General features: G+C 39.4%; 3 protein-coding genes across 4 annotated transcripts; all 3 read right to left on the bottom strand.

Annotated features, from left to right (window-relative positions):
- Positions 1 to 351: 351 nt before the first annotated feature.
- LOC306887397 (epithelial splicing regulatory protein 2) lies at positions 352 to 20,122 on the bottom strand. 2 transcript variants are annotated; one of them, XM_079445087.1, is made up of 17 exons: positions 19,982 to 20,122; positions 19,680 to 19,832; positions 19,030 to 19,158; positions 11,098 to 11,211; positions 10,630 to 10,744; positions 10,340 to 10,435; positions 10,157 to 10,211; positions 9,888 to 9,998; positions 9,479 to 9,611; positions 9,008 to 9,050; positions 8,247 to 8,548; positions 6,494 to 6,727; positions 6,208 to 6,406; positions 5,446 to 5,644; positions 4,443 to 4,626; positions 2,561 to 2,662; positions 352 to 1,569 (listed from the first exon to the last, which is right to left on the bottom strand). In XM_079445087.1, exons 2-16 carry the CDS (start codon positions 19,809 to 19,811, stop codon positions 2,576 to 2,578), a joined length of 2,133 nt encoding a protein of 710 aa, XP_079301213.1. In that variant the 5' UTR covers positions 19,812 to 19,832; positions 19,982 to 20,122; the 3' UTR covers positions 352 to 1,569; positions 2,561 to 2,575. The 2 variants fall into 2 exon arrangements, with proteins under 2 accessions (XP_079301213.1, XP_079301212.1); XM_079445086.1 differs by lacking the exons at positions 352 to 1,569; positions 2,561 to 2,662 and having other exon boundaries at positions 3,239 to 4,626.
- A 2,016-nt stretch (positions 20,123 to 22,138) lies between these two features.
- On the bottom strand, positions 22,139 to 24,276 carry LOC306881853 (leukotriene B4 receptor 1-like). Its single transcript, XM_079436184.1, has 2 exons — positions 23,086 to 24,276; positions 22,139 to 22,830 (listed from the first exon to the last, which is right to left on the bottom strand). Exon 1 carries the CDS (start codon positions 24,191 to 24,193, stop codon positions 23,123 to 23,125), a length of 1,071 nt encoding a protein of 356 aa, XP_079292310.1. The 5' UTR covers positions 24,194 to 24,276; the 3' UTR covers positions 22,139 to 22,830; positions 23,086 to 23,122.
- Positions 24,277 to 24,887: 611 nt separating this feature from the next.
- LOC306881275 (leukotriene B4 receptor 1-like) lies at positions 24,888 to 25,919 on the bottom strand (the record flags this gene model as incomplete). The annotated part of the gene is made up of 1 exon (XM_079435285.1): positions 24,888 to 25,919. The coding sequence occupies one exon, from the start codon at positions 25,917 to 25,919 to the stop codon at positions 24,888 to 24,890; it is 1,032 nt and encodes a 343-aa protein (XP_079291411.1).
- Between the last annotated feature and the right edge of the window lie 1,134 nt (positions 25,920 to 27,053).

Below are 27,053 nucleotides of genomic sequence, written 5' to 3'. Positions count from 1 at the left end.
CTCATTGGAGGTTGAACAAATTGATTTCTTTAAATCAGTGGTTCTCAGTCAGGGCCAAATAGGGGGCCTCTAGATGCATATTTAAAACCAAATAATATTAAAATAACCTTTTTTAACATCTCAGAAAACCTGGATATATTATGTAGTTTAGTCTAAGTATCATTTTATAACACGGTAAAACCTGCAAACTAAAATCCACAGGCATTTTTACTTAGAAATTATGAAGTGCAAAAAATATATATCTTTATCCAATAAATGATGAAAAACAAGGAAAGTAATAAAATTGTTGTGGACAACAGGGTATCTAAATTCTAAACTTCCATAACACAAACCTGGACCAAAAAAGCTCATGTCCACTTTGACATGATGTCAGAGCAATATCAATTTATTTGTTGCATCTAAGAGTCACATTTTATACGCACATACATAAACATTCCATACACTTTAGAGAAAAAATGCCCCTTCTTTCACTAGAGAGATGTGACATTTTGTTCCGCCTTCTATTGCACTCAGGGTAATGTAGTCATGGGGGGGGGGGGGGGGGGTTTATAAAACATCATAAAGTCCAAAACAAGGTAAGACCTCGGCACAGTTCAGTCTGCACATTCTCAGAGTCAGACTGGGGGCAACAGAATACACACCTCTATCGATGCAATTCATCTAAAGGAGGAGCATTAATGAATGTAGATCACAAACAACTGATCTTTTACTTTAAATAAAAAAATTCACTTTTCAAATGGATTAAACTAAAAATCAGTTCATGCAAGTCTATGGAGTACATACTTGGTCTGATCTCTATTACATAAGGAATAAGTCTGAAGGCTGCAAGTCCAAACAATGCAGAGGTACACTGGAAAAAAACCTAAACATTATGCCCTTTTTAATCCTATGTGCTGCATAACAGTCTTAAAGCATATATTTGGCATCTTACAGTCTCACTGTATTTCAAAACATTCCTTTATCCAGAACTACAAATAAAGTATAGCATTGCACTTTGGTTCCCTAGTGTAAGGCAAGGACTGCAGCCTAACTGGACTGACCAGCTGTGTTTATAACAGCAGGAAGATCTCTTGTTCCATAACCTGATGGCTTGCAATATTATAAGTTTACTTTAAGTCTTGAAATAGGACAGAAGAGATCTTGACATCAAAAACCACAGGAAGAGTTTAGCATGCATGCCACTGATCTCAATTTCTCTCTCACACACACAAGTAGTGAGGCAGTGCTACAGACATGGTTAAATGTGTATATAAACATATACAGTGCTTCTGTGTCAGATCCCGTCCTACTTTGTGTCAAGAACAACAGGACAACTGTCTGGAGAGTCAAAAGACAGGTAATGAGGGAGATAGGGGTAAGACAGGTGAAGTGCGGTCCTCCCTCGGGGGTGTAGCGGTCTGTGTGTGGTCACTCGCAGCAGACCAGGCGGATGGGGTGGCTGGAGAGGGGAAGATTGGAGCATTCGGCTACAGCCCGTCTGGCTGCGTTCTCACTGGGGAAGGTCACCAGTGCCTCCCCACTACGCTGACCACTCCAGTTATACAGCATGAGCACAGAGTCCGCCTGGAGCTACACCAAAAAGAAAGAAAGAAATAGCAAGTTTTTTTTTTTTTTTTTTTTTTTTAAATGTTATGTTTTTTTATTTTATTTTTTATTTAATAGAATTTTAGTTTCCACTGGAATATTTATAAAACATTGCTTTCTTTCTTTTTCCTAATACGTTTAATTTAATTCAATTCAATCCAATCCACTGGCACAAAGAAAAGAAAACGCAAGCAATGTTTTTTTATATATTCCAGTGGAAACTAAAATTCACCACTGGCATGTAAAATAAAATAAAATACAATATAAAATATGAAATAAGTTCACCACTGGCATGTAAAATACAATATTTGCAATAATACATTATTTTAATTATTAATACATTAATAAGATACAATTTTTTTTTTATAAAATAAAATTAAATAATTTTTATATAAAATAAAATTCACCACTGGTGTGTAAAATAAAATAAAAAAATTAAATGAAATCAAATTAAATAAAATCCACTGGCACATAACATAACATTCACCACTGGCATGTATTAGAATAAGGTCAGAAAAGGTCAAGATCCCTTCTCATGCATACACACTGAAGTGAATTACTATGGCGAGAAACAAGATTTGAGTTTGGATTAATCAAAAGCTGAAAATGAATGAGAGTATATAATTAGGAAACTCTTATAAAAGGCAGGAGACTTGCAGTAAGTTAAGAACAATGATGCTACCCGAACAAAACATTCAAAAGCCCAAACCAATTAGTCAGACTGGAGAGAAAGAGCATTATTACAACTGAAAGCTTCTTAAAACAACAGCACTTGGATCAATAAAGCATACTGGGACTAATTATGCAACAAGCAGAGAGTGAAGATTTACACCGATGTAAAAACAGAAGAGAGAATTACGGGACTCCACTTCTGATTGGAGGTCACCCCAGAGCAGTGGAAGTGAAGGGAGGAGTTAGAGTATTAGTCCATGCACAAGCGAAGGGTTCAGGTCACAGGGGCATCATGGGAGCTTACCTGGAAAGGCTGACCCTACAGACAAAGCCACTCTTTAGGCTGAATGAGACTCCGGCCCTGATCACTCACTCCGACCAAGCTGCTGTAGTCTTCAGGAGCGTACTACAGCACAATGAGCCACAGTCAGTGCCACAGGCCTCACGTTACACTCACAACAATCAGCACTTCTCTAAACCATGTCCATACATGTACAGGTGACACTACAGCAGTATGCATTTCTACTAGGGGTGTAAAAAGAGGTGCAATTTTTTTTTTATATAAAGTGGATGTAAAATTTTTATCTTAAAGAAATTAATACTTTCAGAGAGGATGCATTTAATTGGCCAAAAGTAACAGTAAATACATTTATAGCATTCTTTCTATTTATTAAAGAATCCTGGAAAACTATTAAGCAGCACAACGGTTTTTCACATTGATAAATTAGCATATTAGAATGATTTCTGAAGGATTATGTGACACTGAAGCCTGGAGTAATGACTACTGAACAATCAGCTGTGCCATCACTGCAATAAATTACATTTTAAAATAGAAAAGTTATTTTAAATTCCAACTATTTTTTACTGTATTTTTGATCAAATAAATGCAGCCTTGGTGAGCATAACAACTTTTACCAATTGTGCGTGCTATACACTACCAGTCAAAAGTCTGAAATTATTACAAGTTTTTTTTTTTTTTTTTGTAAGTAATCCTTTTAATGTCGAAATGGTTTTTGCTGCTTAATATTTTGTGAAAGCCATTATAATTTTTTCAGGAGTTTTTTGATGAATAGAAGGTTCGAAAGAAGAAATCTTTTTAGAACTTTTAAGCAATCGATCTTACTAACATTCAAAATGTTGGCATATCATGGTTTCCACAAAAATATGAAGCAGCAAAACCTTGAATCATAAAATCAAAGAATCATAATTGAATTAAAATATTGACAGATGACATTCACACCCTTTAGTCTACTGTATGTTTGAAATTGTAAAAAGTAAACGTAAATGAAGGAAAGAGTATTGAGCAAGCTAAAATATTAAGATAATTTAATCAAGTCTTATAGTTCATTTAAAAGATCTGAAGCGCAGTGCCTTATCATAAACTAAGAGGTGAAACCAGTCCAAACATTCATTTAAAACACACCAGCCCAATACACTGCACAACAGAAATAAAAAGTATTCATCGTACAGGGTTGCACATAAGATGTTCAAGCATGAATGCACTATAGATATAGAAAGAAAGAGGGGGTCCAGACCACCTGCCAAAAAAGAAACACTTCCCGCACACAGAGGCCCATAGTGTGCATTTTGTATCAGAGCTTAAAAGCACACTTGGAGGGTGGACTGGGCTCTGATCCATTTCATCGGTTCAGCCAGGAGTCAAGCCTGAACTCAGCATTTCACACACACGCCACTGTGCTACGCTTGTGAGCAGTGTTAGACGTACAGCTCAGAGTGTCACCCGCCTTAGAGGAGAGGGCAGGGATGCTGCATGCTGAACACAGTTTTACCAACCCCACCACACAACAGAGAATAAACTAGAATATCTAGGAAACCTCCATGGCGGTGTATTTATATACTGTGAGAGAGAAAGCACACACAAACCCGTGCCCACAACAAAGCATCACTCATTTCCAACTAACTCAACCCTCTTTCCTCCTCTGAGTGCTGGTGTCATACCATCCTCTGACGTCTCCGCCTAATCGGCTGTTAGCTAATGAGAGGACAAAACGTACACAGTGATTCAGCATAAAACACTACACAAACTTTAAGACATGTGCTGTTTATCCAATAGAACCAGGGTCCTGATAAAGTCTCAGGTGAGAGGTGCACTGCTTGGGAAACCCTACTTTTTTCCCCACTTGTTTTTGAACTTGAGAACCTGAATGAGTGAGTGAGTGAGTCACCTGATATCCCTGAAAGAAGCTGAGGATGTCTTTGACCCCGGCATTGTATGGCAGACCCTGCATTCGCACCAGTGCCCCGGGCTGAGGGGGGAGGATGGCAGGGGCCGGCTGGGCGGCCACAGCTGCTGCTACTGAACCAGGCGGGGCCGCAAAATAACTCACCGTGGAGGGAGAGACCGGTGGACTAGTCAACAGAGAGATATGAGATGAGTTTGTGATGAAAAAAAAAAAAAAAAAAAAAAAGGTTTTCCAAAATAGATGCATTAACATTTTATATTATAACAAATTATACATTCTGAATGGAGGAGCTACATTTGAAGTAAGCTGATTAACCATGTTTCAATTAGATTTACGATGTCAAATGTTTGGGATTTGTAAATCTAAAAATGTATTTTTAAGAACTCTCATGGTCACCAAGGACTGCATTCGTGGCCGAAGCCTGAATTGCTGAAAAAAAAAAAAAAAAAAACAGTAATACTGTCAAATATATTACAATTTAAAACAAATACTTGCGATTTTAATAAGCAAGTTTAAAAAGCATTTTATTCGTGTGATGGCAGAGCTGAATTTTCAGCAGCTATTACTCAAGTCTTCAGTGTCACATGATGCTGATTTGGTGCTCAAGAAACATTAATCATCAAATGATCAATATTTTTGTGGAAATTATGATATTTTCCACAGGATTATTTGACGAACAAAGTTCAAAATAACAGTATTTATTTGAAATAGATTGAAATTCTGACACCTTCAACAGTGGTGTATATTACTTCATAGTTATTATAGAAATCATAGTTATTGTGATTATTACTACTTCTGCTAATACACTTATATACTGAACATTGGTGTTTATAATATTTTTTTTTAAATGGTAATGATAAATATGCTAATGTTTAATTAATAAATTGCACAGCAAATTTTACCTCCACTATGTGCCACAGGTAAAAAAAATTAAATTTAACCAAAGTAAATCTCTGTACAAACTTGTATTGTACATAAATTGTACCTGGGGTAGTAGGCGGTGTAGCTCATGTTCATGTTCATGTAAAGCTGTGGAGAGTAGTAGGCTAAAGCAGGTGCAGGGTTATGTGCTGGGGCCTGTGAAGTTCTTGGAGTGGCCAGCAGGGGGGGCTGATACAACGCTGCCTCAGTGGGAAGCATAGCTTGAGTCGCAGGAAATGCAGCATATGTTGGTGGAGAGAGACCTGATACAGACATGACAAAGTGCTTTATTAAAAATAAATTTTCACCATGTGGGCATGCTAAATCTCTCTTTCCCACATACACACACACACACACACAGCTGACCTTGCAAGAGTGTGTGAATGTCATGTATACTTAGCTTAACTGGCACAGGGACAACTACAGTCTTCTCTGATGTAGTGCGAGCACATATGGCCCATTCTCAAGCCAAGGTCAAACAACCAGATCAAATCACAGAGTAAACAGGCCTTCTTTTAGTGCCACTACAGGCTTGCTCTTTCTAAAATGCCAAAATGTTGCACCTTTAGATCAGTGACAGAGGTGATCACACCGCTTTCTTGTAGATAAGCTGAAATCTAAAATCTCAAACAGACCAGCTGATAGGAGTAGAAGACTGCATACTGGAACACTGCACAAATCAGCATCTCTCAAACAGGAACAGATTACAGCTGCTGGCTCACGTTAAATACTAACCCAAATTAACAGCACAGTTCATCTTGTCATGTGGTTTCCAACAAGCATTTGGCATTTAATAAGGCCCATAAAGTACCAGACAGTCTCTTACAGGGCAGTTTGCAAGGAGGTGGCGAGAGGCCACTGCGGTTAAGTGTTCCCCCCATCAGCACAAAGCTCATCTCCTCAGTGGAGCACTGGAACACCTCCACGTAACGATCCTTCATCATCTTCTTGTGGCACTTCTGAGCCACCATAAATGCACGGTCAGCTGACTTCATCTGAATGAAGGCATCACCAGAGGGTCGACCCTATAAAGATGAACCAAAAAAAAAGTGGGTCAAAGGGTCATTCCAGAAACACTTGATGTGTCTCGTTTCATGAAGTTCCTCTGTCACCTGTTGGTTAAGGACCATGTGCACCCCGTGTGGTTTGATATCAATGGTGTGTTCTCCCATAAACTCTAGGATGTCCTCGATGGCGGCGGTGTATGGCAGACCTCTCAGCCTGATGCAGTCTCGCATGCTGCCGGTGGTGATGAAGGGTGGCGTGGCTAACACAGGCACAGATACCATCGGAGCCGGAGGAGGAAGTGTGGAGATCAAGGGAGTGGACATGTAGCGATTCAAAACCTAGTTTGAAGATACAAAAGATCAAGATCAAGAAAAAACAAGATGCTGGTTTCATACAAAAGTAGGCTTACACCAAGCTTTTTTTGCTCTAGTTAACCCACAGGATCCAAAATAACAGAACTGCAACGTTTGTGAAAAGCAATTAAATAAAACTTCATTTTTCACTAAATGTGGATAAAAACTACACGTGTCTCATATGGGTCGTGTTGCTCATTTTTATTAAAGCTGAAGTCCATAAGTTTTGCCTTTTTGTTGCCATCTCTTTTTGAAAACCTGGAATTGCAGCTCTGTGCGGAATTATCTTCCTTGCGTGGGGTTGTGCTCCGGCACGGCTCCAGAGCGGATGAATCTAATGTTTTGAGGAGTATGTGTGTCAGTCAGGCACCGCACCAGTGTGGACTGTACTTAGGAATCACAGATTCTAGCCTACATCTTGGAATATATGACCCAAATAAGAATTTTCACCGTATATTGTCATCTGAACAAGTCTGCCACGTTTGTTCTGACCAACTGAGGAAAAAAGCATTACAATAAATCACACTACCAATGGTAGTTCAATCTAATGATTGGTTAGCTCATATCACATCTAACCGTGCAAATTATTATTATACCTTATTCTCAAATTATTAATGTTAACAATATCAGCACTGCGTGACAATGAGCATAGTGAGTATAGTGTGTATCAGTTTATGTAAGTGCTCAAATATTGATTTAGGATCATTGTTAACCCAAAAAAGTTATGGACTCCAGCTTTAAACAAGCAATTTTTGGAATCACATTTTTTTTTTTCCCTAGTGTGTAATGATGGGAAAAAGCTTACATGCCGTTTTTCTAAGCAAAAATGTAACACCGGACATTAGGGATTAAAAAAAATCTCTGCAATACTTTATTGTCAAGACCAATTCTCACTATTAACTAGTTGCGTATTAGCATGCAATATACTAGCATATTGGCTGTTTATTATTAGTACTTATTAGGCACATATTAATGCCTTATTCTGCATGACCATATTTTAGATCCCTTAATCCACTCCACACCTAAATATAACTACCTTACTATTAATAAGCAGCAAATTAGGAGTTTGAGGAAAAAATTAGGTAATAGTGAATGTGTTCCCTAATCTAAAGTGTTAACAAAATTATGAGTTATGCATCTCACACAATGGACGCTGAAAAAAAATTTTTTTTCTTCAACTGAGCTTTTGTCATTGTCTCATTGGTATAACAATACATATAAAACAATATAATGCATCAATGGCTATTCCAATTAATACATCATAGTAAAAATAGCTTTGATATGAATATTTATTACAGATTTTAACGCAACTAGTAACATAACATTTCATGACTGCATCCTTAATGGCTGAAATATATTATTTGTGCAATTTTTTTGCCATATTCCCAGATGCAAAACAAAGTGGATTTTATAACACCTTCCTAAAGAAAAGCAAAAGGGTGAAATAATACATCATAAATACCAGTGCTTGGGTATCTGAGGGTTAAATATAAATCATCTGTACCTGCTGGACCTCAGCTGCAGTACTGCGGAACAACTCAATATATCTCTTGCCCAGGATCTGTTTGTGCTTCTTCAGGGCATTCTGGGCATATTCCTCACAGGCAAAGAGAACAAACGCATCACCTGTGGGACGTCCGTCTGGGTACTTCACAAAAAGAAGCCCCTCCGTCCCATCAGTCACTGGGCTGTCTGGGCCCAGGAAGCCCAGAACATCCTGAGGAGTAGAAGTGAACGGAAGCCCACGCATTCGGATTATCACTTGGTTCTCCTTAGAAAGAAACTGAGCTACCTCATTGGACGTGCCTGTCAAAAGATGAGGAATTTTACATTTAAAAATGGCGAGTGGTAAAAATGTGAGAAAGACTCTGCTGTGAAACAGTTCAGCAGACACATCCACACGCACTGAAATTATATCTCGGCAGGCCGCTGTTCTTTTACACCTGCTGTGTGAGGCTTTTCAGAGGCTGCTGACCCATCTTCCTCCCTGAGGGAATGGCTCTTTTTCTCTGTGGTCTGGCCAGAGCTGGGGGCAGGAGGGAAGGGGAATAGAGTTTCCCCCTCTACCTGCCCTGCATGAGTCAGCAAGGGGAAGAGACTCACAAAGAGTCTTTCATTCCCGGAGAGGGGGGAAAAATGAGGGACGGACACACACACACACACACACACACACACACACACACACACCTGGCAATAGGAGATTTACTCTACAAATGGAAAGTGTCTACTCATATTACAAATGAAGACTTCACGTAAATGTCTCACCTCCTGCAATCTTTAGAAATTCCTCCCCAGTTGCTTTATACACCTGAAACAAAATACATACAGAGTTTTCATAAGAGTGGGCCGCATGACTTTAATCGAAACTGTATTATTCAGACTGTGTAAATTAGGAATAGGTCAGGTCGATTTGTTAATTACTGAAGTTGACTGCATTTTTAATGACACTACTTTAAAAGGCAATAAATTCAGAGATGCAGCTTCTTTAGTATGCTGTGTTTAAGCATGCTGTTAGACTCTCCAAAAAGTTGTCTCTCTAAATTCATCATCAGACAACTCAAATTCTAGTAGGTTATGACTATATGTAGTTTCTCACAAGCCTAGTATACATTTAATCTTTGCATATAAGAATTAGAACTGTCTCAGATTAAAAGGGATTACTCTTGCATAATGCATATTTGAGATGAACAGAGTAAAATAAAGCGTGGTTTGAATGCCTTGAGGAGGTGAACTCACTTCAATGTATCTGTTGCCCATGTGGTGTTTATGTCGATCCAGTGCCATGTCTCTGTGCTCAGGGTTTATGAAACGCACCAGAGCTTCTCCGTTCCTCCGGCCCTGAGCATTTAAACACAGTGCAACGCCACCTCTGATATAAAGACACACACACACACAAATCAAACAAAGTCAGAGATACAACACATTTAGTATGCACCCTTTAAAATATACTCTTTATGATAAATCAGCTTGGACACTAGTGAAAACACTAGTGAAAGTCCTGATTTGACATTTGGCTGGATTTGCCTTCAAGGTCTTACTGAGTTTTGCATTACACTGTTAATGTGTACTTAAGGGTCTTTTCTGAGTGCATGCACCATGTCATTGTGAGTGTGCCTTTCAGTATTACGCTGAGCTGTAATCTCACTTGGCAATGTTGAGGCCCTTGAAGAAGCGAGCGATGTCCTGATCAGATGACTGCCATGGCAACCCACGAGCTCTGATGACCGTCTCGCTGTCCACAGCTTCTGTCTTACTGCTGGAAGGCATGCACACATGCAGACACACAGGTAACAATCACTTGTGCTTAGCAGCACTCTTATGGGCTTTGACCATAGTAAAGACCACAGTCTTATAATGGGAAACCCCAAAGATGATTAAAAATCAGACTACGACATTATATGACTGAGTACATACCATGCTCCGGATTCAAACTTGTAGTTTACAGTCTCAAAAGTGGAGAATTTGTGATCTCAAAAAAAAAAAAAAAAGGTTTAGTTATTATGAGATCACGTGATCAGTTGTGCATATCAAAAGCGAAATCTGTAAGGTTTTATCAGTATATAAACTACATGGATCAATCCACTATGAGTGACTCACTGTAAGGCTCAACCAGGAGATGTAGAATTAGCAGAACCATGTTCTTCACCTCCCTCAGTCCGGCCTCTTGCTCCACTGTCGCTGGAATACACACATCTGACAACAATGTCAAGGCCTCATACAGGACATATGCACACATGAATGCACATATTCCTACCAAAACTGCTGAAAATGCTGAATACATGAACCAGTAAATGCAAATGCAGTCCTAAAATAGTGATGTTCATTTAAAATAAATAAAACACACACACACACGTTGCACAGTAATAGCAAAAGCATATGCAGGATACAGTCCAGCATGGAGGTCAGAGTGAGATCTTTGACAGGGCCTGCGTTTGGACAGCATTTGTTAAACTCTTTCTTCAAATCCACAAATGTGTAGAGGCACTCTGGCAGGACTAGATTCTACAACAAAAACACACACAGACAAATAAGGGAGATGCACACAATACAATATGTTTAGGAGGAGCCTGAGGGAAGGGCAGAGGAGATCAAACAGTAAAAAAGAGGGAAAAGGTAGAGAACGGATTGAGGGAACTTTAATGTCCTATGGAGGAGTACAGCATTCCTGTGAAGATTATAACATGTTGCTGCTAAACAGATTATACCACAAACTGACAGCTAATTTAGAAATGTCAGAAGAATACACACACACCCTAGGCTTTTCCATTCCAGTTTAAATAGCCTTAGTTAAAGATGGATTAAATCGAAATACTCAAGGATGACAATGTATTTGGACTGTGGAAGGAGTGTGTTACCTTTTTGGAGACCTCGGGGTGTAGCACCTGTCGGATAAGCAGTGGTCCGTCCACACACAGGGTGTAGGAGCTTCTCCCCAGAGACTTCAGTTCAGCTGACACTGACTGATGAAACTAGAGACAGAAATGGAAACAGTGAAAAAGAGAGAAGGAATGGAGAAATAGGGGAAAAAAAAAAAAAAATACACCCAGCATTAGATGCAGGTGTTGGCATTAGATTAATTTCCCTTTGTATCTAGTCCATTCAGAAGTTTGAGGTCAGTAATATATATATAAAATAAATATAATAATAAATAAATAAATATAATAATAAATAAAGTATATATATATATCTTCTATTCGTTAAATTTATCAAATTAAAATAAAGACATTTCTAATGTTTCAAAAGATTTCCATTTTAAATTTAATTAAAGAACATATCAAACTTCAAGAGGTATCATGGTTTCTAAAAAAACATTGATAATAAGAAATGTTTATTGAGCACCAAGTCTGCATATTAGTGTGATTTCTGAAATAAATCATGTGACACTGGAGACTGGAGTAATGACTTCTGAAAATTCAGCTTTGCACTCACAGGAATAACTTACAGTTTTCAGTATATGTTTACTGTATTTTTCCATATCATATTTTTTGCAGCCTTGGTGAGCATAAACTTGTTTAAAACATCTTACCGACACCAAACTTTAAAACGGTAGTATGTTCTAAATTGTTTTAAATTCAATAATGGTTTAATTCAATAATGGTTTAAATTTTTGCTACAAAAGCTAAAAACAAAAGACCTCACATCAACCACTGAAACTCAGATAATTACAGGTGACACTGTGAAAGTTTTATTACTGGTTTATTATTTATTAATATCCTTGTTAATCATGAAAAAAAATAATTGAATTGTACTTTATATACACACACACACATATATACATACACACATATACATATAGTTCAAGTTCAAGTTCAAGTTGAGCTTTATTGTCATTCTGCTGCATGTGGGGACATATAGTGGAACGAAATGTCGTGTCTCGCAGGACCACGGTGCTACATAAATACAGACATACAACAATGGAGTAAAAAACACTATAAACCTATACACAACTAACCTACTGACAGATTTAACTATAAGTATACTATAAGTATTTACCCTATACAAACAAAGAATAAAGGATAAAAAATACAACTATACGAATGCTTCACATAAATATTACCCTATACAAACTAAAATGTATAGGAGAAGATAAAAAAATACAAACTATACGAATGCTTCACAAATACTGTACATGTGCAAAGAGAGACATTTGAGTCAGCAGCTGGTTGGGGAACAGTGCAGGATGATTTGTAGTGCATGAGCATGTAAACATGCATATATTGCTGAGTCTTTTGTGAGATTGTGCACACGCAGCAGTGTGTGTAAGTGTCCATAGTGCACATAGTGTAAAGTGTCCATAGTGCACATAGAGGAGAGTGTGTTACTACAGGTGGTTTGTACAGGCCCACTCACCTGTGTGTAGCACACTTGAATTGCACAAAAAAAAAAAAAAAAAAAAAAGTTCCATACAGTTTTTTTCTTTGGTGTGGTAAGGTTTGGGGTGGGGGGCGGTCCATGTTCAGGAGGTAGGGGTTTGCATGGGGTTTCAGAGGGGGGCGGAGTGGTTTGAGTTCAGGGCTCTCACAGCCTGGGGGAAAAAGCTGTTGAGCAGTCTGGCGGAGCGGGCTCTGATGCTCCGGTACCGTCTTCCTGATGGTAGGAGCTGGAAGAGACTGTGGGAGGGATGGGTGGAGTCCTTCACGATGCTGTTGGTTTTGCTGGAGCATCGTGTAAGGAAGATGTCCAGGATGGAGGGGAGAGGGGCACCGATGATCTTTGCAGCTGTGTTCACTGTCCGCTGGAGGGTCTTGCGGTCAGCAGCACTGCAGTTCCCGTACCAGACAGTGATGCAGCTGGTCAGCACACTGTCAATGGTGCCTCTGTAGAATGTGGTGAGGATGGGTGGAGGGAGACTTGCTCTTTTCAGCCGGCGGAGAAAGTGTAGGTGCTGTTGTGCCTTTTTGGAGAGTGACATGGTGTTGGTGGTCCAGGTGAGATCCTCTGTGATGTGCACCCCCAGGAATTTAGTGCTGCTGACTCTCTCCACAGTCGAGCTGTCGATGGTCAGTGGGGGGTGGTCAACGGAGTTTCTCCTGAAGTCCATCACAACCTCCTTTGTCTTCTCCACATTGAGGGACAGATTGTTTGTGCCACACCATTCAGCCAGCTGTGCCACTTCCTCTCTGTAGTGCGTTTCATCGTTGTTGCTGATGAGACCTACCACTGTTGTGTCATCAGCAAACTTGATGATGGTTGGAGCTGAACTTGGCAGTGCAGTCGTGGGTCAGCAGTGTGAAGAGCAGCGGGCTAAGCACACAGCCTTGTGGGGCACCTGTGCTCAGTGTTGTGGTGCTCGAGGTGTTGTTGCCGACACGGACTGACTGAGGTCTTCCAGTTAGAAAGTCCAGGATCCAGTTACAAAGGGAATTGTTAAGGCCCAGCAGGTTTAGCTTATTTATGAGCTGTTGTGGGATTATTGTGTTGAATGCCGAGCTGAAGTCAATGAACAGCATTCTAACATAGGAGTCTTTATTTTCTAGGTGGGTAAGAGCCAGGTGGAGGGTGGAGGAAATTGCATCGTCCGTAGAGCGGTTTGGACGGTATGCAAACTGGAGCGGGTCGAGTGTGTTGGGGAGGCTGGTTTTGATGTTATGCATGACTAGCCTCTCAAAGCACATATATACATATACACGCACACATACATTTTTGGTCTCGTACTGTATCGCGTATCTTGTCAGTGTGTGCACTTGCTTGGCCATTTTTAGTTGATAAACAGGAAAGTGGGTCCAGCTGAATTGAAATGATCATTTGTTGGATTGGTATAATAAAGGTTATTATACCGCGGCAGCGGTCGCGGCAGTCGTCGTGTGAAGCCCTCTTAGTGTGAAGACCGAAGAGTGTAAAGACCATCAACTCTACCGTGCGACTCCACCAGGCAGGGACACCGGCAAGGGATAGAAGTAACGCTTTTTATTTTAGTTAATTCATTTATGTGTTTATTATTCAAATGTTGTTATATGCATGTCAATTTTATTTAATTTCTTTATTTTCTTAAATATGTGGGTATATAGTATTAATAGAGTTGTAACTTTTAGTTTTAGTAACTTTTTCTTATTTGTAAGTCGCTTTGGACAAAAGCGTCTGCTAAATGACAAAAGTAAAAAGCAAGTACGTACATATATACACACATATACATATATATATATATATATAAATAAAACTACAATGTCAAGAGCAGCACAGAGGACACCCAAATTATGTTGTAATATGTGAACATGCTGCTCCGTGGGCATGCGCATGCATATACTTGTTTTGTAGATTAAGCAGCTGGTCAGACCGGTTCAGTGAAAATACAGGAAGTGAGTCATGGCAGTCATTTCAGATGAAGTATTTCACGTGACCAGAGAGATAGATGACAAAACAAATGAAGAGCGTTTGTCCTGCTCTGAAAACACACCACCTGCTCACTCCCAGCTATAGGGGCTCCCACATTCACCAGTATTTAGCAAAAACAAGAAGTCTTTAATGAACCATTACATATGTTTAGTAAACTTGTCCATCCCTGCATCAGTCAACAGCAGTGCAGGCTAACCAACTATGAAGCGACAACTGATTTGAGTGCTTTGATACAATACAAGCTAATACAAGCTCAGATTAAGTGTTGGGCAGAGAAATTGTTTAACTACTGACTGAATGTGATAGATCAAACATGACGTTTCTACTATTTAAATAAATCTACAGTGAATTACAACAGAGCAGGGATGAACAGTTACTGTTTGTCAGACTCTAGCTAGAGTATGAATAGAACAGATAGTCCCTTTATGGCCTAATTTTCATATCATTTGGGCCAGCGCTGATAACACAAGCAAATGCTGCCTTTACCCAGAGCAATTAAAAGTAAAAGGAACCAAGACAAAGTGGTTGACAAAGGTTTAAAAGATTCAGTGTAACATACATAACCTGACTAATCTACAAACTGGGAATTTTGGAGGATTTGACAAAGCAGTATAAAGCTCTCAAACCACTGAGAACAACTAAAGGCAGAACAGCAACTCATTCAGATGTTCCCATCATGCTCTTGGACAGTGACGTGATGTATTTCCATATAACCTGTCCATCTTCATACCTCATGCAAATATGAGGCGTCTGTTAGTCATTAAGGGCTTAACAAGACTTTCGTAAACACCTGACAATTCTAAAAGTATACATCAAGAGCTTTACATCTCATTTTAAATAATTTCAAGGAAGGCTTAAATAGTACACGGTCACACTCATAACACACACACACACACACACAAAATAATGCATTCACTTAGCGATTGGAGCTGGTGCATGTGCACTTCTGTATTGTGTGTCCATGGCTGGTTTTACTACACAACCCCACCTTGCACAAATTAGCAACTGAAATTAATTACAATTAAGTACAAACTTAATTTCTGCTACACAAACATTCTGCTAAAACACATTGACACAGCCTCTGCCTACACACGATTAGAGAGGTGAGATCAAACTCCAGGAAAAAAGCTAGATATGAAGAGTAACATTTCACTGGCTAGAAAAGGAAAAACTTCAAATTTAAGTAAAAAGACAGAATGAGTCAAACAGCCAGTCCAGCCTTGAGAAAAAGCATTTACATAGTTAGCATAAGATACACATGGCAGTTAAACTTGATCTGAGTTTCAGTTTCACATTCTCCTCTGCCATGCTGTCAGTGAGAGTGAGAGAGAAATTTGATCTTTGGCATGACAATTAATCAGTGTGTCCTGTTGAGTCATGTTTGCTCTGTGTGTGTGTGTGTGTGTGTGTGTGTGTGTGTTTGCGCTCTCTGTATGTGTGTGCGTGCATGTACAAAGAGGCCAAATTCCAATTTTTGCTCTCTTGAATGAAAGGGATGCTATCTGTAGGGTCGTTCTACATGCAAGTGAGCAAACAGAATCCCTCTACGAAAGATTGCTCCTTAAGGCTATTAGTTAAGGTCAAGCTTTTACCATTCATTTTAAAACCTGTGAAACTAAAATAGCTTTTGTACACTAAACATTGCTTTTTTTTTTGTACACCAACTATCAGCAAAAAATATTCCTTGCATATATTACTGTTCAAAAGATTAGGGTTGATACAATTTTTTTTTATTTTTATGTTTTTGAAAAAAGACAGTAATATTGTGAAATATTATAACAATATAAAATAACTACTTTGATGGCAGAGCTGAATTTTTAGCAGTTTTTACTCTAGCGATCAGTGTCACATGATCCTTCAGAATATTCTAATCTGCTTATTTGGTGCCCAAGAAACATTTCTTATTATCATCAACATTGAAAACAGTTGTGCTGTTTAAAATATTTGTGTAAGTGTGATTTTTTTTTCCCCAAGGTTTACCAACTCCAAACTTTTGAACGATAATGACATAAGGCTTCGTGAAAAATGTACCAAATGCTAAAACACAAGACAGTAATGCCCTGTCTGCCCTCCAAAATTAGTAGGGCATAGTGATGCTTACTTTTGAGTAGAACTCAACCTGTCTGTTCAGGATGAAGTAAAGTGGGAGTGTCATTAGATGAGGTAACAGGATGTGCCAGCTGAACTACCCGGATGTTTAAGCAACAGTCACATAAAACCGGTTTTGATTAATCCATTCTGTAATCACTTTATGCAATGCTGTAAAAACGTGAGACACAAAGTCCATCTAATTCATTTCTATAAATGACCACTTCACTTATTGGAAGTCTTTCGGAGGCTGAATGAAAGAATGGATCAATGTGTCACTCATCCTTTCATAGAGGCATTTCCCAGAACCCTCCCTGCACCTTGACAGTCTGTAGAGAAATAAAGCTCTCTGCTCATCACACACAGGTACTGACACGCTCCTGCCAGCCTGCTGTGCTTTCTCAGCGAGCTCACAGAATAGCACACTTTCTCTAAAACACACTCAAATCACTTTCTCCCACAAACACACTCATGATGTCATAGTAACAATTTTATTCTGTTTATTCTGTTTTTGTTCTGTCTTTTCTCCCTCAAACACACAGTGTTAGCACCACACCATCCCCACAGAGTCTAAGCAGCGTCTAAAAGCAGGTGCAAAGCCAAAGCGAGTCACCAGGTGAGTGCCAGCAGCAATAAATGTTTTTTTCCTGCGTTTCACTTTGGATACCGCATCTCAATACAAACAGAAGAGATCAGGTTTGACTCAGGTCTATGAGTAAGCTACTCTAAACCCTCCTAAATACCGGTTTCCTAACCCAGACACACTGGTGAGGATTTTATAAAAAACACTGAGTCAGAACAGTGAGAAAATAAATGTGTCACAATTCCATATGTATAGGGAATTGATCTTGAATGAATCTTTCACTTAAGACAACATGTCAAAGTCCTGTGTGAAACTCTGTCAACCCTTCCCCAAACCCCTCACTGCTTCTTATAAGGCTGGGCGGTAATGATGTTAAATATTGTGGTGACAATACACAGTGTTTAGAGATAGATTCTGTTACATCATGGTATGCAAACATATTCACATACAACTGCTTCAAGTTGAGACATCTGAGTGAAAAAGAACTCATACAGTGAAGAATGTGCAGTTTTATTTTACATCTGATGATTACATTTTTTTACTTGAATGCTACTGTTAAACAGATGTAATGTACCTGGAAAGTTAATGTTATTTCCTATATTGTATCCTATTGTTTGTAATTTGCTTTTTGTTCTTAATCTTAATAACACATTAAATAAAAATAACTATATTGTGATTATATGTTAGTATTTGTGAAAAAGTTACTCATATCATGAAATAATTTTGGTCATATCACCCACTCCTAGCTTCTTACAACACCTGATGGAAGTGGGTGTATTGCTTTGAAAACAACAAGAAAACGGAACCGAAATGAACCAATGGTTTGATAGTGCTTGTCTTTCTAGCTATCTCTCTGAAAGCTAGGCAGGGAGAAATTGATTTCACTAGTTAATATTTACAGAGCCCCCTGGGGATAGGCTACAACTGAATCAAGATAACATGCCACCACCTGAATGCTACAAAGGTATGCAATAAAAAAAGTGAGAAAATAAATGTGTTAAATGAGACCAATCACAGTTTAATGATTTCCATTTGTACTTTAATAAATGAAATATATAAATTACAACAAACGTCTAGTCCCAAAACTGAGCTTAAACTCTGAGCTCTAAATACTTTTCTGTGGGACAGTAATGAGAGGGTGTCCATTATGAAACAGTGGGGGGTGGGAGCAGGTTTACAGAGTACAAACAAATTTTCTCTGCGTCATGCTTGAGAAACACGTTTGGCAACAACCGTCTTTTGGCAAAACAAACATGCAAAACTAAGGAGCCACCCAAAACTATACATATCTTGCTTGATAAATGAGCCTGGATAGCAGCAGAAAAGAAAAACAGGAACATCTTTCTGGCTCGCTCCATTTAATTTTAATCCCTCTCTCTTCTATTCTGTTCACCCCACTGTGTCTGTATCACTCTTGCTCACTCGCTGACATATGGTTCTCAGGTAGGTGTGTTCGCAGGTAAACATTCCGTCTTCCAGATGTCTGCTCAACACATCAGTCCACAACAAGACTAAACCTGCATTCTTCCCTAGAGCAGAGCGTCTGTGCCTGCCTTCCTTCCCACACCCAAACCACACACATACATACACACACACACACACACACACACCACAGCAAGCCTCCTAAAAATCAACCAAATGCTAAAATCATATGGACAACATCAAAGACTTACCTTATGCTGACACATACTAAAATGATGTGGGTCACTGCTTTATATGTAACTTTTAATTAATTTGTCTATAATATTATTTCAAACTACAGAAACACATGGTCTCTTCTCACCTGCTGCAGGACGCTCTCCAGGGGCTCGGCCTTGCACAGCTCCTCCGCCGTGAGCCCGGTCTCTTCCTTGCACTGCTCCGACAGATCCACACTGTCCGGCTGTACTAGAGTCCGCTGAAGCTCGCCCACCTGTAAACAACATCATCTCTTTCAACCAGCCTCGCAATGCAACTCTAGCGGGGTTTCTTATCGGCGCCCCTTTTAACACACCTGGCCGTCGAGAACACAGACGCAACGTTCAATGTTCTCCACGCGCCTATGCGGTCTAGGTAGGCAGCTCACCGGGTTTGACACCGAGTCACTATGGCGATGATGATGATGAAGATATCTCAGGCAGTGTGTTTGTGTGAATGCAAAGCAGACACGGCAGGGTTACTGACCTACAGGCGATGACACGCACCAAACAAGGCACGCTTTCGTCTCTCGTGGCTTGAAAAGACCACATTATAAAGCTCGAATCAAGCTGTCAAACAGATCGTCAAATAAAACAGCTGTTGCTGGTAATGTAAATCACAATGTAGCGCGTTTAGCTCTCTAAAAGCGCACCTTGTTGGTGAATGTCAGCTGTCAAGGTGGTTTCTAACACTAGCACATTACTAGGTGGGTAGTTTAAAGTTAGAGACCTTACAACAGGGTCAAAAGGTCCGTACCTTATTCTCATGTAGATCCACAATTTGCCACACCAAGAGAATTAATTCCCTTTCATCCGACCCCAGTTTACCCCCATTTGCACCAGCTGTTGCCCCAAAGAACACCACCAGAGTATCACTGTGCGAAGCCATCAGGGACCACAAGGGTAAAAACTACAATTAAGAGCAAAGATCAAATAAAACAGTAACACGAGGGTTCACCTTTCTCCAAGAGAAGCAAACAAAAGAAATGGAAATTCAATTGAAGTACACGAGGAAGGACAGAAGAAGGACACGAGAGAGAGTGCGGCACGAGACTCTACCTGTTGTAGTACTTGTGTGTGCTCTCTATCCAGAGTTACTGGTTTGACTGGTAAAGAAGGCAGAAAAAAAGTCCTGGTTCGTCTCACGCTAACCCCATAACAAGCCCTGAAGGCTTTTCTCGCTGTCTCGTTTTTTCTTAGTTACCTGGCTTTGGCTCGGCCTCCTGTTTGGAGTCAATCTCCCGGGAGAGCGCGTTGATTGGCTGGTTTGTAAAGGTGAGGGCGGGGCGTATTGCCATGCATCTATGTAACCCGTTCTGATTGGTTCATTACGCTCTCGGTCTCTAGGAAGTAGGATGAAGAATTGAAGATCAGAATTCATTTGTCCTGCTTTGCTGTTACACACCTATGCGGACGCGCTGTTACCTTTCACTATAAACGTTTTTATCTACGTAAAAAGGTGCACTTACGTTGAAAGAAATAAACTTTGAAAAGCTTTGAAACAGGCCTATGTTTAAAAACACACACAATATATGAGCTCCCTGAATAAAAGCTCGAATAAAAGTTTTGTTTTTAGATGTGGCCAGTGCGCTTCCATAAAATCTCAAAAACGACAAATATTCGTGCCACTCTCACTAGACAAACACATAATCTCTCAAAACAGTTTTAGACGATCGATATTAATTGTGCTACGTACTGTATGATAGTTTATTCTGGCCATGTAGTTGTTTATGAAGTTATGAAGGGGCAGTATGACTGACACTTTGAACCACCAATCACACTTCAGTTATTTAAAGTGACGTTTATGGGCAGGTCTTATTCATTCCACCTTGCTACTACAATATGACAAGAAATATATTTTATATGCCAGAAACACCGTAATCTTAAAATTTATCGTTGCCGCGATTAATGTCCAACTTTGTTTTTCTTAATATTGCCAAATTATTTTTCCCCTTCAAAATGTAATGCTTTTGGTGTTTAGTCTGCTCTTTTTTTTAAAGGAAAAATACAATTATAGGTAACAGGTTTGGGTTTTAAGGTTAAATTGGGCAAAATAATAAAATACATGGCACTATGACATAGCTTGGAACGGCACAAAAAGAAATTAAATTAAATTAATTCTTGAAATAATTTAGGAACCCAAACCTGTCCTGGGCTCCATACATATACTCTATATAGAGACAACTGTACTGAGATCTGAGTTTTGTTTCCACGATTCAGTGCTCTTGTGTGCCTGTGTGTCAGTAATGAAATCGGACAAAAAGCCAGACAGAGACTGTTTGTCTGCAGCCCTCTCACTATTCCATTGCGTGCCAAACTTAGGTGACGACTCCATGTCCTCTTCCAGACTCAGGCACCTCTCTCCTTCTCTCTGGTTTCATCTTGAGCAATCGTCAGCTGATTCTTTCAGTCGTGAAATTTGTGGTGTAAAAGAGAGAAAGAAGAACCACAGGTCACAACATGAGAAATGTCATGTCACTAATCTGGAGTACACTACACGACCTTGAAAATCAGATTTTAAAACACTGGGCATCATACACTTGTCACCTTTGTAAATGGTCACAAAGAAAAATTGGGCATTAACTGAGGATGACACACTACTAGACTTCAAAGTTGTTCTGAAAACAGCAAACTCACCTGTGCCCATCCTACACTGTGCAATTATCTGTGAAATCCGTCAACTCTGATTGACCAAAATCTGCAGACTTGCTCTGACTTTGGCCAGCTAGAGCTGATTCATCCAGTGCTAATCAGGGCAAACATTTGTACAAATGTAGTGTAATGTATTCCAACCTTTACTCATATCGGTGCAAATTTTGCATTTCAAAAATTCAACAAATTTATTTATTATTTTAATTCAGTTAATAAAGGTATATCACTGAAAAGTGCCACAAAAGATTTCACAGATGAAGAAACAGCCTGGTACGTTTTTCTTTTGCTAGACAGTGGCCCTATGCAAGACAATTTGTATGTTTAGGTTTTAAAAAATAACAGTTCAATTTTCATATGAAAGGAGCAACATAGAAAAGAATGACATTGGAGTGGAATCTTCTTCCAGACGGACATCTGTTCCATTTAATGCCCACTTCCTCTTTCACACACGTTGCAAGGAGAAGGAAGCTGTTGAAATCACAATACACAGAAGATTTAAGACTAAAGACACTCTGTTTACATAAGATACCATGGGAATTTGATTGTAAACAGACAGAAATATTTGCTATAAGGCAAGGCAAGGCAAGTTTATTTATATAGCACATTTCATACACAGTGATAATTCAAAGTGCTTTACATAAAAGAAAGTGAAATAGACATTAAAAATCAATAAAAACATGGAAATAAAAATAATAAAAACAAGGAATTTTAAAATGATATAGAAATTGATTTAAAATAAATTTAAAGAAAATGATTATACTTAAAATTCATTGCAGTCAGTTCGGACATATTAGCACAGTGCTCATTCAACAAATGCACAGTTAAACAGATGAGTTTTGAGTCTTGATTTAAATGTGGCTAATGTTTTAGCACATCTGATCTCTTCTGGAAGCTGGTTTCAACTGCGGGCCGCATAATAGCTAAAAGCAGACTCCCCTTGTTTTGTGTGAACCCTTGGTATTTCTAACTGACTCGATCCTAATGATCTGAGTGGTCTGTTCGGTTTATATTCAGTGAGCATATCAGCAATATATTTAGGTCCTGGGCCATTGAGTGACTTATAAACGAGTAAAAGTACTTTAAAATCAATTCTAAATGTAACTGGAAGCCAGTGTAAGGACCTGAGGACTGGTGTGATATGCTCAGATTTTCTGGTTCTAGTCAGAATCCTGGCAGCAGCGTTCTGGATGAGCTGCAGCTGTCTAATGGTCTTCTTGGGAAGGCCGGTGAGGAGACCATTACAGTAATCCACCCTGCTGGTGATAAAGGCATGAACAAGTTTCTCCAAGTCTTGACTGGAAACAAAACATCTAATTCTTGCAATGTTTTTGAGATGATAGTATGCTGATTTAGTTACTGCTTTGACATGACTACTAAAACTAAGGTCTGTCTATAAAGGCATTTGAGTTATATCAGAAATATCGTAGAATATGCAGTTGCAATTTAAGACAACGTAATATACAACTTCAAGCACTCTTTTTTTGAGAAATAACAGTTGTAAAGGTTATTACTTTTATTGAGGTTGTGGGTATAAAGCTTCTTACAGAGTCAGTCTGAGGTACTGATGCATGATTCCATAGCCACATCTACAGGCGCTTTTGAGTCCACGAGACACTGTGAGTTGGTGGTGTGTGAACTCTGTCTTTTGGACACAAATGATAACTCTTTATTCCCTTCGCCTGACACTGCACTGGACAGATGCTGGAAGAGCTTCTGTATTCCAGTTTCCCGGAGCGAGCTACAGAAGGCACGAGCGGCAAACACGTAAAGCACTGGATTGACTGAGCTACTGATGAACGTCAGGGCTCCTGCTATAATGGTCATTGTGGTGCAGGCTTCCTCCAAACTTTTCGCCATGTTGGGGTTTGAATGCTTGAGAGCGAGCGAGATGAGGGAAAGAAGGTTCCCCACATGATGAGGAATCCAGCTCAGAGCGAACATCACCACCACACTGCAGATGAGAACCGTCGACTTTCGCTTGGACTTGAAGTTCATCTGCGCTATGCGACTGAAGAGGCAGCCGTAACAGACCAACAGAGTGAAAAAAGGGATGACAAAGCCTATAAGAGACTCTAAAATGAGCAACACGGCCTCCTGGGCATCAGTCTCATACTCCCTGAACAGACATTGATTTTGTCCATGAACTTCTCCCAAATTGTGAGTTATAATAACGGGAATACTGAGGAGAAATGAAGCCATCCATATCATTAGAAGTACCTTGTTCAGTGCTTGTCTCCTCCTCCAGCCGATTGAGGCGAATGGGTATCTGATAGCTAGGAAGCGCTCCACGCTCATGATGGTGATGATGAAGACACTGCTGTACATGCAGGCATAGATGATGTACACCATGGCTTTGCAGGCAGCCTCTCCAAACACCCAGGAACGGGTCAGCGAGTAAATCCACAGCGGCAGTGTGATCAGCACCAGAAGATCTGCGGCTGCTAGGTGGAGGATGAGAAGCACCGTATGTGAACGCTGTTTCACATGCTTCAAGATGGTCCACACCACCAGCAGGTTCCCAGGTGTGCCCACCAGGAAACACAGCCCCAGGATCACACAGGCCCCCACCAAGACCAGCTCGGTCTCCTCATCCTCCTGAAAATAAGCTGTAGCGTTCATGATTCTCTCTCTGTCCACTCGAGTCTGCTATACATCTAACCACTGAGCTAGAAAACCTGCCTCAGCAAAACTCACTTCCCTTCTGTGGAAACTGCAAATTCAGATATAAGACTTCTGTAAAAAGTGGACGCAATTACGATTTGTGTTTAAACTCGTGAATTTCTGACAATTTGGGCGAGACAGTTTACCTCACTGTGGAGTTTTAACTAGGCCTACTTTAACAGCACAGGACTAATATATATATATAAGTATATGTTTTAAAGGCCCTTCAGATATACAATACTGGGGCAGAGAAACATTTTTAAAGCCTTACACATGCTCAAGCAGAATATTTTAGGTTTTTATTTATTTATTTATTTAAAAAAAAAAATTTCACCTCTGTATTAAGTGTTATGACATTTAAACAACTTTAATCATTCAAAAAATCAACTATTATGGCATTTAAACAAATTTGATCACAAATTTTTGAGATATTGTGGCATTTAAACAAGTATCATCAATAAAAAATCTATGTCATTTCAATTTTTGACCACAAAAGTTTGATATTTAAACCATTTTGATAAAAAAAAAAAAAAACATATGACTATTGTGGCATTTTAACAATTTTGACTATTAACAAACAGAAATATTGTGGCATTTAAATAAAGTTGACCATTAAGAAAATATCTTAATTTCTTATAAGACTAACAGTTACTCAGGGAGAGCTGTGAGATCCCTTGTGTTCACAACCATTGGGATCTTCAAGGATCTTTCCATCCTGCAGTCCACAATCCTGTAAGAAGCCTTGCTGTGTTTGTGTTGTTAAGTCCTGAAACAGCTTCACTATCCCAGACTTCTTCAGACTTCCATGTAAGTTTTTAGAAGCAAATGCATAAAGCACGGGGTTTACTGAGTTACTGATAAATGCCAGAGCTCCAGAAATGAAGACAACACTATTTGGGATATGAGACCATTCATCTGATTGTCCTACTAGAAGAAGCACCATCCCTACGACATTGAGGATGTGGTGAGGTAACCAACACAAAATGAAGGCCATGACCACTCCACAAATGAGAAAGGCCGTTTTCTTGGTCCTAAAGCGCACCTTTCGGAGCTGTACTGCAACCTGACAGTAGCAGATCGCAAGTGTGAGAAATGGAATAACGAAGCCAAGCAGAGTCTCCAAACACATACAAAAGACTTCGAAGGACATAGAGTTGTACTCCCGGAAGAAGCAATGTTTCACTCCATCGTCATCTTCATCGATATACTGGGTTAGGATGACTGGAATCCCCAAAATGAATGACAGGATCCAGGTCACTGCCAGTATTCTGGACATGGACATCCTATTTTGCCAATACAGCATCTTTAAGGGGTATCTGATAGCTAGGAAGCGCTCCACACTCATGATGGTGATGATGAAGACGCTACTGTACATGCAGGCATTGATGATGTACACCATGGCTTTGCAGGCAGCCTCTCCAAACACCCAGGAACGGGCCAGCGAGTAAATCCACAGCGGCAGTGTGATCAGCACCAGAAGATCTGCGGCTGCTAGGTGGAGGATGAGAAGCACCGTATGTGAACGCTGTTTCACATGCTTCAAGATGGTCCACACCACCAGCAGGTTCCCAGGTGTGCCCACCAGGAAACACAGCCCCAGGATCACACAGGATGCAATGTTCCCTGCAGATGACCAGCTGTCCGCTACCGTATCATTGTCACTATAGAGAAAGGAGATGTTCATTTTGGTCTCTGTTTTTAGTGAGCCTGAGTTCTGACTGAAACTGCTTTTCAGTTCCTTATGCTTACAGCTTACAAAGCAACACTTCCACTGTGTGTTATTCATATGACAGAAAAAGGTGGAGACAAATCATATGTCCACATATTACAGTAATTCATTGTTTCATTATTGTGCTGTACTTTTGGTTTTCTGAAACTGAAATTGAATGAAACAGTAAACAGTTTACTTGAAATTAAAACCAGTAGCAAAAAGGGGGAACCCGGAGAGTGATGTTACACAAGTCAGTTAAATGAACAACAAATGAGTCACTGTCACACATGTCACACCCTCCTGAGGTGACACTAGAAGTTTCTGTGTATAAATATGAAAGATGATTTACATGATAAAATAATAAGAAAAAAATAAAACATATCATTCTTACAGTGTCATTTGAAGTCTTGAGGTTGTTAAATGACTAAACTAGTAGCCTCATCTGAATTACAAAGTTCTCTTTTGTTTTGATATAATTGAGGATTTAGGTCATAATAAAGTGTGTCTGGTGCCTGCCGTATAATTAAAAATGTATAATTATTTGTTTTAATTAAATATTACATAAATAATGCGCACAAATGAACAGTGTCCTCTGTAGAAACCGTCAGAATATACACAGGAATATACTGTAACTGAAGGGTTTGTGAGTGTTATTGAAGTGGAATATTTTTAGTATTATTTTTATAATTTTTTTTTTTAGATTTATTTATTTTTGGCATTTTGCCTTTATTTAGACAGAACAGTGTAATGACAGGAAGCGAAGTGGGAGAGACAGAGAGGGAGTGGATCGGTAAAGGTTCAAGAGTGAGGATTCGAACTCGGGACGCCTGTAGCGCAACGGTGCTGCATGTTAGTGTGCTGCTCACAAGGCCATCGGCACCGATGAAGTTGAGATTTCTGACCAATTGAAGGGAAAAATCATTTTGAGAAAACAGCCTTTGAAGATACACATTGTATTTGAAATCTGCAAACAGATAAAATGTAATAAAAAAATAATCATTTAACTATGTAGGCCTATTTGGGATGTTTTCTTTCCACTAGTCTGAAAGACGTGATATGCAAGCAAAATTTACTCAAAATGTACCAGTGCCTCAAACAAACAGGGGG

This window comes from Barbus barbus (genome assembly GCF_936440315.1).
Source record: "Barbus barbus genome assembly, chromosome: 2".
NCBI lineage: Eukaryota > Metazoa > Chordata > Actinopteri > Cypriniformes > Cyprinidae > Barbus > Barbus barbus.
Note: the sequence above shows the minus strand (reverse complement) of the source record. Positions and strands in the feature narration are given on the sequence as shown.